Source organism: Doryrhamphus excisus, linkage group LG16 (genome assembly GCF_037039965.1).
Source record: "Doryrhamphus excisus strain RoL-2023G ecotype Guam linkage group LG16, RoL_Dexc_Guam_v1.1, whole genome shotgun sequence".
Taxonomy (NCBI): domain Eukaryota; kingdom Metazoa; phylum Chordata; class Actinopteri; order Syngnathiformes; family Syngnathidae; genus Doryrhamphus; species Doryrhamphus excisus.
In genome coordinates this window covers 17105907-17117681 of record NC_136372.1, presented here as the reverse complement: position 1 = coordinate 17117681, position 11775 = coordinate 17105907, and the positions used below count along the sequence as shown (strand labels likewise).

The 11775-nt window shown below is 42.0% G+C and overlaps 1 protein-coding gene across 2 annotated transcripts in view; it reads left to right on the top strand.

Annotated features, from left to right (window-relative positions):
- Positions 1–2448: 2448 nt before the first annotated feature.
- Positions 2449–11775, top strand: part of LOC131103805 (protein shisa-8) — an 88377-nt gene continuing 79050 nt past the window's right edge. Inside the window, exons 1-3 of one of the 2 annotated variants that reach the window (XM_058050357.2) lie at positions 2449–3167; positions 3304–3874; positions 6513–7153. In XM_058050357.2, coding sequence (XP_057906340.2) covers positions 6588–7153 — 566 coding nt within the window. In that variant the 5' untranslated portion in view covers positions 2449–3167; positions 3304–3874; positions 6513–6587. Of the gene's footprint in view, positions 3168–3303; positions 4237–6512; positions 7154–11775 lie in introns of both variants that reach the window. The other variant, XM_058050356.2, reaches the window with a different exon arrangement.

Genomic DNA, 11775 nt, shown 5'->3' with positions numbered 1-11775 from the left:
CACTTTGCAGAAGATTGGAAGCAAGTTTAGGACCTGGGTTTGGAATTTAAGCGCACCCGGCAAGCACAAACAAAGTGGAGGGGGGGGGGGTGCTTGGAAGATAAAACTAGATCACCAACAGAAAAAGACGGGAAAGAAGAAGGTAAACACAGTGGAACCTGCAAAGTGGAATTTAAGAAAAATAGGCCTACAAAACCTACCAACACTTTAGTTTGGCTTGTTTTTTTTTTTTTTTCTGATGCCCACACGGGAGGGTACCACTGCTGACAAGGAAATATGATGAAGACCATAGACTTAGAAAGACTAGATAGACTAGAAAAGCAAGAATTAGAGATGTCCATATCGACTCGAGCTCAGTAATCCTTCATTTATTGACATTAAGACATGATTAAAGCCCTCTAGGCATGAAATAACACCCCTATAGTCACCTTTAAACTCATATTACCTAATATAGTAGACATAATAAGGGAAAATAAGACATAATATGAACATGTAAGCATTGGGGTACTTCCTGTTATGTTTTTGTTATGTAATGTTCTTATAGAGCCACGCATAATTTCACGTTCTTTGGGAACGCTAACGCTAATTGGTGTTCACACGCACCATCCCTCCCACACTACCACTTTCTCCTTATCCACCAAAAACATTAAATTAAACAGTAAACAGTAAATTGAGTCAAGTCAAGTCAAAACATGTCAGGTCGAGTCAAGTCCAAAGTCATTAGTCTCCCGAATAAAATGCCATTTTAATATGCTAATTGGACAAATACACAGTAATTAATACAAAAACATGCTAGGTTAATTGACAAAGTGTCACGCACACAATAAAACTAAAATTAAGTAAAATTATTCCAACAACATGCATGCTAGGTTAATTGGCGACTCCAAATTGTCCATAGGTATGAATGTGAGTGTGAATGGTTGTTTGTCTATATGTGCCCTGTGATTGGCTGGCCACCAGTCCAGGGTGGACTCCGCCTCTGACCCAAAGACAGCTGGGATAAGCTCCAGCATGACCCTCGGGAGGATAAGTGGTAGAAAACGAATGAATTAATGAGTTCTCCTCTTATTTTGTGTGGAAGTGGTAACTTTTTGGCTTCTTATTTTGTCTCTCCCCACCCTCGGCCATCTCTGTGTGGAGTTTGCATGTTCTCCCCGTGCATGCGTGGGTTTTCTCCGGGTACTCCGGTTTCCTCCCACATTCCAAAAACATGCTAGGTTAATTAGCGACTCCAAATTGTCCATAGGTATGAATGTGAGTGTGAATGGTTGTTTGTCTATATGTGCCCTGTGATTGGCTGGCCACCAGTCCAGGGTGGACTCCGCCTCTGACCCAAAGACAGCTGGGATAAGCTCCAGCATGACCCTCGTGAGGATAAGTGGTAGAAAACGAATGAATTAATGAGTTCTCCTCTTATTTTGTGTGGAAGTGGTAACTTTTTGGCTTCTTATTTTGTCTCTCCCCACCCTCGGCCATCTCTGTGTGGAGTTTGCATGTTCTCCACGTGCATGCGTGGGTTTTCTCCGGGTACTCCGGTTTCCTCCCACATTCCATAAACATGCTAGGTTAATTAGCGACTCCAAATTGTCCATAGGTATGAATGTGAGTGGGACCAGTGCAATCCAATCCAACCAAGGGCAATGTCCCGGAACATTCATGTGTATTGACTATTTGCCACCCCCCCCCCCTCCCCCCCGCTTCCTCTCTACAGGCCAAAGATGTCACTTTCCCTTGTAGGAAGCCTACCTGACCCCCCCCCCCTTCCTTCCCCCATATATCACCCCACCCCACCCCATCCTCCTCTGTCAGTTCCTATTCCAGTTGCTATTCCCATGTTTCTTAATCCCCCTCCCTCCCTGGCGATAATTCCTTACTTCTTTCCACTCTCTCTCTTTCTCTCTCACTCTGGCAGCTACACCGCCAGATCCCGCCATTTTTTTCCGGGTTTAACTCCCCCGCCCCTCCCCCTTCTTCTTCCGTACTGCCTTCCATGCCTGTGATCTGTCTCCCCTAAATCATTCCCGGTAGACTGCAGCAGTACACTGAGATGAGGGTGCGGGGGTGAGGTGTGTGTGTGTGTATGCGGGGGTGGGGGGTTATAGCACGGTAATTAAGGACGTACACACAACAGTCATGTTGGCTTGGACTGTTACAAAATTTGGGAATTTTGGTTGGAAAACAAAGGAATAACTGTACACAGGGAGCAGGGAAAGGAATTCTGTTTCTGAAAGCAAACCAATATGTGGGACAACACGGAGATAAGAGCGTGATAGTGATACACAGCAGGGGGGGGGGGGGGGTGATGGAGGAGAGTCAGCAAGAAAGCCCTGCGCTCATTTGCTCTCAATAAAGTGTGTGTGTGTGTGTGTGTGTGTGTGTGTGAAAGAGAGAGAGAGAGAGAGAAAAGGGGGAGGAGTGTGCGGCAGAGAGGGAGGGAGTGAGCGTGTGAGATATTGTCATCCAGTCCTGTCAGAGAACAGCAGAGAACGGCGAGCGGGAAGCATCGGGCGAGTGACGGGATACAGACAGCACCGAATGAGAGCGGGAACAAGCTGGGAATAAACGGAATACACACACGGAAGAAGATGGAAATGACGGAATGATGGAATGACACGGGCTTGCCTGTGTCTCGCCACGTCTGTTTGGAGCACCCCACAGTGAAAACACATACATATGATATATATATAAAACTCCTATACATATATATCAAATTATGCCTGTTTTCAAAGAAGCTGCAACCGGACAAGGAGAGAATTGAAATTCCTTTTGGAAAATAATATGCAACATTTTGCTCAAAACTGTTGCATATCATTTTTGCTCAGGTAAAAAAAAAAAAAAAAAAAAAAAAAAAAAATGAATGGAAAATGTGACTTAATTAATTGAAGCAGCCCCCCCTCCCCAAAAAAAAAAAAAAAAAAAAAAAAACAAGAAAAGATCTGCTGCAGTCCGAGAGGGCTTCTAATGAAAACATGAGCTGATGGTGCCACGCCGCTACTGCCGCTGCTGTTGCTGCTGCTGCTCCACTTCGCCTTGTCAACAAAACTGGATAGATTTATTCTGACAAAACTGCACAAAGTGCACAAAGAGCGAGTCTCTTTTGACCCCATGCTGATATTTGCAAAGCTTCGCCAAAAGTCCCACAGTCCGGCTTGTGCAGACCCAAACAGGTGAGGTACATTTTTTTTTTTTGCGTCATTAAAAGCCATAAATAAATAAATTTCATTAAAAGTTCAGGAAGTTTGCTGTCAAAAATAATATTTAATTCTTCTTAAGTAACTCCAGCATATATTTTTTTTTTAACAGCTTCTCATCACTAAGACGCTGAAATCCGCCATTCCTCTTCCCTTCCCAAGTAGTAAAGACTAAACGGAAAACACACAGCTGTTTTCCACACATCCCGGGATCCAAAGAGGGGTTTTCCATGGGAGGGTGGAGGGCGGAGGGGTCAAGCAACAGGAGCGTCGTGCAGAGCGGGTGCAAAAAGCCACTGGAGTCCCTGTGTGCTGCCTGAAAGAACAGCCGGGAAAAGGGGGGTGGGGAGGGGAGGGGTGGGGGTGTGGGGGTTAAGGCTGTTTGTGCATGCGTGAGAAAAGAAGAAGAAGAAGAAGAAGAAGAAGAAGAAGAAGAAGAGACGCTCCCGGACTGTTGTCATCACCGGATTACAGCTGGATAAATGCCCGGAGTTTTCTTTGAAGGAACAGCTGACGTTTACCTGTTGGGTCACTGCCTGCTCATGAAAACAGAGAAAAAGACGGGAAAAATGGCCGCCACTACGATAACAAAAGGTGTCCGCCGTGCAGCGAGGATGATACGTGCAAGTTAAGCAAGTGTAGTGCAGAAGGCGGACATCTCCTGTGAGGAACAACACACTCGGGTGAGTTTTCCCTCGGAACGTCAGAAGTCATTAGCCGTCGTTTGCGCCAGATGTGCGACCCACTCAGGAGTCCCTGAGAAGCCCTCTTCCCAAGATGGGAACTGGGGACTCTTTGAGAGTGTGAGAAGAATCCCCCGCTTCTTTGGACAGCAGCAGCAAGCACTCTCACACACACACACACACATACACACACATATACACACACACACACGTGTGAATCCGCAGCCAAGTTGGACGCCAAAGCAGGAAATGCCACCAGCACATTTATCTGTGGGCAACAAGAACTCCTGAACTGGATCCACTACAAGCCAGACCGTTTGGATCTGTTTACAACTGCTGGAAGCCATATGGCTTTGTCCAAGGTGACATTTCAGAACTTTAGCTACTTGGCACACACACACACACACACACACACACACATGCACACACGCACACCTAGTATAAGGATGAGGGGGGCTACGGTGGAACCTCTAGGATTGCACACAATGCGTTCCGGAATGCTGGTCGGACTACAATTTGTTTGTATTTGGAAACAATGGGATTAGAAATAGTCCGGTCCAGAGTCAAACTGTCACCATCATACAGCTTTCTTTCCCGGTTTGTAGTATTGTCTTTCATACAAGTGTAAAAAAAAGTTAATCCTTGTTTCCATTGAAGAATAAAAATAATAAAAATAATAAAAATAATAAAAATAATAAAAATAATAAAAATAATAAAAATAATAAAAATAATAAAATAATAAAAATAATATAATAATAAAAATAATATAAATAATACAATAATATAATAATATAATAACATAATAAATAATAAAATAAAAATAACCCCCCGTAACAAAGACTGGATGTCAAGTTGACAAAATAGTTATCAAGTCAAGTTAAAACAGCTTTCTTTCATACAAGTGTAACAACAAGTTAATCTTTGTTTCCATTGAAGAATAAAAATAATAAAAATAATAAAAATAATAAAAATAATAAAAATAATAAAAAATAATTAAAATAATTAAAATAATTAAAATAATTAAAATAATTAAAATAATTAAAATAATTAAAATAATTAAAATAATTAAAATAATTAAAATAATTAAAAAAAATAAAAATACCCCCCCCCCTCCCCGTCAAGTTGACAAAATATCACATTATCAAGTCAAGTTAAAATTAAATATTCACACATCAGCTTTTGATGTTATAGACCAAACCACACACTCTTTGTGTTTGGTTCATATTGATTTGGCCCGTCTAGGGCCGAACCAATTACTCAGTTAATCGACATAGAAAGCTTCAGATTAATCGACTAAGAAATAATTGTGACTCTCGTTCCGCAGACCTGGGTTTGAACACAGGGAAGAACCAGGTAGGTCATTGGTGGCGTGACCCGGATGAGAGTGGGATTCAGGGCTGTGAATGGAATGGTAAATGAGTAAACTTCTAACTTTTAGGATGTTGAGTTAGCGTGACGACTAGCGCCGTCAACGCTCATTCTACAGTCCTTCGTACGAGCCGCGGAATCGTACGAAGCAAAAACAGCAAAGGGCTGCACGGAGGTCAAGTGGTTAGCGCGCAGGCCACACAGCTAGGAGACCCTTGTTTGATTCCACCCTCGGCTATCTCTGTATGGAGTTTGCATGTTCGTCCCGTGCATTTGTGTGTTTTCTCCGGTTACTCCAAAAACATGCTAGGTTAATTAGCGACTCCAAATTGTCCATAGGTATGAATGTGAGTGTGAATGGTTGTTTGTCTAATATATGTGCCCTGTGATTGGCTGGCCACCAGTCCAGGGTGTATCCCGCCTCTTGCCTCAAAGTCAGCTGGGTCAACAGAGGTTGATCTTCCAAAAATGGTAAAAACAAACCAAAGAAAAGTAAAAACCATCCATAAAAGATTATCATGCTTGCAAAGCGGATGTTTTGTTATGTATCCCTTTAAGACATTTTTCTTTGGATTCAAAGTTAACAACCTCAGAGGTTCCACCTTGTGCCGTATGATCAATTCCGTGCACATAAATGCTTTATCGCAAGGGACTCATTCACCGTACGTTAGGAGTACACCGAGATGGGAAATTGATTTCTTTCACTCACTTGTTCCGCTGCCTTGATAGCAATTGAGTCATATGTATTAGCTGGTAATGCTAATTCTCACACTAGTGGTTGGACGTGTCCTCTGGGGAAAAAACATACGCAGGCACATGCGAGGCCTTTAATTCTTGATAAGACATGTGTAAGAATGGTTTGTAACTTTATTTTTGTTATTATTTTTCCAGACCAAGCAGCATTAATGTTAGGTGTATCAGTAACAATTACACATCACTGAGTGTAAGAATGGTTTGTAACTTTATATTTGTTATTATTTTTCCAGACCAAGCAGCATTAATGTTGAGTGTATCAGTAACAATTACACATCACTGAGTGTAAGAATCATAGTAACTTTATATTTGTTATTATTTTTCCAGACCTAGGAGCATTAATGTTGGGTGTATTAGTAACAATTACACATCACTGAGTGTAAGAATGGTTTGTAACTTTATATTTGTTATTATTTTTCCAGACCAAGCAGCATTAATGTTTAGTGTATCAGTAACAATTACACATCACTGAGTGTAAGAACTGTTAGTAACTTTATATTTGTTATTATTTTTCCAGACCTAGGAGCATTAATGTTGGGTGTATCAGTAACAATTACACATCACTGACGCATCACAAGACCAAGGATCCAAGATGTCTACCTACATGCAACCATTGTTGGTCAGCTTCTCGATGGCCATTCTTCTGGGTTTGACCTCTCTGGGTGGACTGAACCATCGGCCTTCGGGACAGGTTTTGGCCCAGGCTCCACCAAATAACCTGACAACCGAGCCCTCAGTGTTACCAGAGGCTGCACTGGCAACACCGACTCCGGACACAGAGGTTCAAACAGTCCCGGGTGGGGCCAATCGCTGCTGGGGTTACTACGACGTCATGGGCCAGTGGGACCCGCCTTTCAACTGCAACGCTGGAATCTATATGTTTTGTTGCGGTTCTTGCTTCTACCGCTTCTGCTGCCAATTCCAAATCCACAGTTTGGATCAGACTTCCTGTTCGAACTACGACACGCCCGTCTGGGCAAACACCGGGCGACCGGCAGCGCCCGTCACAGAGGTTCAACAGGAACCAGACCGCGATCAAACCCATATGATCGTGTATATTATCTGTGGCGTGGTGGCCATCATGGTGCTCATCGGGATTTTCACAAAGCTCGGGTTGGAGAAGAGTCAAGGAGGCCAGACGGACATGACTAATTCCAGGTATGTTTTTCATTTCAGTAGTTGTTGGATCTTTGGCATTTATTCTCAAGACATTGACTCCATCGCAACTGGACTCTTTAGGTTTTCTAAGAAGTCTTTCCCCTAGTCCTAGACTAGGGCTGCCTTAGTCTTTCATCCAAGACAAAGACTGCCCCAGTCTAAGGTTGCCTTAGTCTCTAGCCCTAGACTAGGGCTACCCTAGAGTGTAGGGCTGCCTCTGTCTCTAGCCCTAGATGGGGACTGTCCCAGTCTTTAGTCCCAAGGGTTGCCCCAGTCTCAAGTCCTCGGCTAGGGCTGCCTCAGCCTCTAGTGCTACACTAGGTCTAGCCCTAGACTGAAGCTGCCTTAGTCTTTCGTCCAAGACAAAGGCTGCCCGAGTCTCTAGTTCTCGGAAAGGGCTGAATAGTCTCTAGCCCTAGAAGAGGGCTGTTCCAGTCTTTAGTCCCAAGGGCTGCCCCAGTCTCTAGCCTTAGGCTAGGGCTACCTTAGCTTTAGACCTAAACTAGGGCGACCCTAGAGAGTAAGGCTGCCCTAGTCTCTAGCCCTAGATTGGAGCTGTCCCAGTCTTTAGTCCCAAGGGCTGCCCCAGTCTCTAGCCTTAGGCTAGGGCTACCTTAGATTTAGACCTAAACTAGGGCGACTCTAGAGAGTAAGGCTGCCCTAGTCTCTAGCCCTAGATTGGGGCTGTCCCAGTCTTTAGTCCCAAGGGCTACCGCAGTCTCTAGCCTTAGGCTAGGTCTACCTTAGCTCTAGCCCTAGACTAAGGATGACTTAGTCTTTTGTCCAAGACAAAGGCTGCCCAAGTCTCTAGTCCTAGGAAAGGGCTGCGCTAGTCTCTAGCCCTAGATGGGGGCTGTCCCAGTCTTTAGTCCCAAGGGCTGCCCCAGTCTCTAGCCTTAGGCTAGGTCTACCTTAGCTTTAGACCTAGACTAGAGCGACCCTAGAGAGTAAGGCTGCCCTAGTTTCTAGCCCTAGATTGGGGCTGTCCCAGTCTTTAGTCCCAAGGGCTGCCGCAGTCTCTAACCTTAGGCTAGGTCTACCTTAGCTCTAGCCCTAGACTAAGGATGACTTAGTCTTTTGTCCAAGACAAAGGCTGCCCAAGTCTCTAGTCCTAGGAAAGGGCTGCGCTAGTCTCTAGCCCTAGATGGGGGCTGTCCCAGTCTTTAGTCCCAAGGGCTGCCCCAGTCTCTAGCCTTAGGCTAGGTCTACCTTAGCTTTAGACCTAGACTAGAGCGACCCTAGAGAGTAAGGCTGCCCTAGTCTCTAGCCCTAGATTGGGGCTGTCCCAGTCTTTAGTCCCAAGGGCTGCCGCAGTCTCTAGCCTTAGGCTAGGTCTACCTTAGCTCTTGACCTAGACGAGGGCTGCCCTACTGTTAGCCCTAAACTAGGGGTGTACTATCACTAGTATTTTATTTAATCTAATCTAAGAATACAACAGTGTACTGAAACATAGCATAGCAGAAATGTAGCGCAACGTAGCGTCATAGTACCACATAATGTAGTATAACATATCGAAACGTAGAGTAGCTTAACATAGCGTACCGTAACACCAAGTAATGTAAAGTAATGTAAGTTAGTGTAAAGTAATAATAAATATGTGTTCATCTTCGGAATACTTACGCTACTGTAAAGAATATCGTTGTAAAAAAAACTTGATTTTCACAGTTTTGGTCTCTTAGGCCGCTGATATCAACACGAGGATACTTTTACAAACTGTACAGCTGTGTTGTGCTTGTGTACTGGAGGTATCGCTATTTCACATTGATGTCGGATCGATTCCTGTGACACATCTGTGACTCTGCCAAAGTTTGGCCTCCAGGGGACGATCTGAAGGGAGCGGGTGTTTTTTGGGTGGGTGGAATATCGAGTGGATCTGACTGGAGCGGAGCCAACGGTTAATTCCAGTGCAGAGATCAGTGAGGACAAGAGAGACAGAGTGTGTGTCAGTGTGTTTGGTGTGCGAGCCGCCCGATTGGGGCGATAAGAATGGCACCGTGGGGGCTCCTTTAAAACGCCATCATTACCAGATCTCTCAGCTCGGGGAATGAGTAAGAGGATGGTGTGGGTCTAATGGAGAGGAAGGAAGTGTGGGTGAACGCTGGACATCGGCGCTGATTAATCCTGGCTACGAGACACCCATAATATGATGAAAGCTGGCGGCTCTTGGCACATTTTAGATCCGTTCATGGGAATTTCTTGAATGAAGCCATTACTTGGGTGATTAGTTGGAATTTTGGTCACCTGTCAAAACTAATATGAGGAATTTGTCGGAATGTGTAAAAATGGTTTGTAACTTTATATTTGTTATTATTATTATTTTTCCAGACCTAAGAGCATTAATGTTGGGTGTACCAGTAACAATTACACATTACTGAGTGTAAGAATGGTTAGTAACTTTATATTTGTTATTATTTTTCCAGACCTAGGAGCATTAATGTTGGGTGTACCAGTAACAATTACACATCACTGAGTGTAAGAATCATAGTAACTTTATATTTGTTATTATTTTTCCAGACCCAGGGGTATTAATGTTGAGTGTATCAGTAACAATTACACATCACTGAGTGTAAGAATCATAGTAACTTTATATTTGTTATTATTTTTCCAGACCCAGGGGTATTAATGTTGAGTGTATCAGTAACAATTACACATCACTGAGTGTAAGAACTGTTAGTAACTTTATATTTGTTATTATTTTTCCAGACCTAGGAGCATTAATGTTGGGTGTACCAGTAACAATTACACATCACTGAGTGTAAGAATCATAGTAACTTTATATTTGTTATTATTTTTCCAGACCCAGGGGTATTAATGTTGGGTGTATCAGTAACAATTACACATCACTGAGTGTAAGAATCATAGTAACTTTATATTTGTTATTATTTTTCCAGACCTAGGAGCATTAATGTTGGGTGTACCAGTAACAATTACACATCACTGAGTGTAAGAATCATAGTAACTTTATATTTGTTATTATTTTTCCAGACCCAGGGGTATTAATGTTGGGTGTATTAGTAACAATTACACATCACTGAGTGTAAGAATGGTTTGTAACTTTATATTTGTTATTATTTTTCCAGACCTAGGGGCATTAATGTTGGGTGTATCAGTAACAATGGGTGGTTTGTAACTTTGTATTTGTTATTATTTTTGCCCATCACCTGCTTGTCCTGTTGGGCCATCCTAGAAAATTTCTCGAGGATTTAGCGAAAATTGGACATAGCCTACTTCACCAGGATGACGAAACATTGGCGGCGTATACTTTATTAATCAAGCTCCAGGATTAAACTCAAGACCTGCTGCGGTTTACATCAGCTCCTTCCTGGTGAAAACCAAAATGTGTTTTCTATGTGGAAGAGATGAGCTCATCTTGGCCTGCCAATCATATTTGAAAACCCATTGGCAACTTCCATACGTTGAGTAGTGAAGCACTTTCGACCAGCTGCGATCAAGTCAGTGTGCACAGGTGTGTGTGTGTGCATGTGTGTGTGTGTGTGTGTGTGTGTGTGAGCACTCGACAAAATAAATCTAACCATAAAGCTGTTAAGGTGGTAATGTGCTGAAGCCTTGGGTCAGGCAATCACAACAGTCAGTGGTGCAATGATACACACACACACACACACACACACACACACACACCTCCCATTACAGCTGTGCATTACTCCCTCTGTTGCCCCCCCCCCCCCCACTGCACCCACCCCACTGCATCGCTACTCATCTCCCAAGCGCCTGTTAGTGTTTTTGTTTTGCTCGTCATCTGTCTGTTGTCACGCCTGTTGTGCGGATACAGCTGCAAAGATTAATTAAAAATTAATCACATACTTTGATACATGATTCAGCACAGTCGAGTAATACATCTTTTTTTTTTACTTTATAGAAAGAGTTGGGAACTCAAAATGAAACTATTATATTTTATTATAACATTTAAATATGACAAATTTTTTAATATAAGGCATTAAGAAAACACACTCAAAAATGTGACAATATGTAGTATTCTGCACTGGTCACTAGGTGTCAGTAATGTTACTGTAACTGCTGATTTCACTTCCTGTTTCACATTTACAGCAAATCACACAAGCACATCAAAGGTGACTATAGGGGTGTTATTTCATGTCTAGAGGACTCTAATAATGGTGAAAACATGCTAAGGAGGGCCTAAAGTGTTTTTTATGCTATAACTACAAAGATATTCCATGTATAAATAAGGAATCCTTACAGCTAATTTACAAATTAAATAAAAATAAAATAAAATAAAATAAAATAAAATAAAATAAAATAAAATAAAATAAAATAAAATAAAATAAAATAAAATAAAATAAAATAAAATAAAATAAAATAAAACAAAACTAAATTAAATTAAATATTTAATTCAATTTAAATTTAATTTTAATTACATAAAATATTTAATTTACAGAGCTAATTAATAACAAGAAATTCACCAAAAATCTTAATTAATAGGGTTTTTTTTTCAACAAGTATAAGGGCCAAAAATTAAGGAACAAAAATGAATAATGAATAATGCAAAAATGACAGCATGAACAACACCGTAAGTCACAATCGTTTTGAGAATTAATTTTGTGAGACATCTAAGAGAAATACATAAGAGAAAATTTGTCATTTTA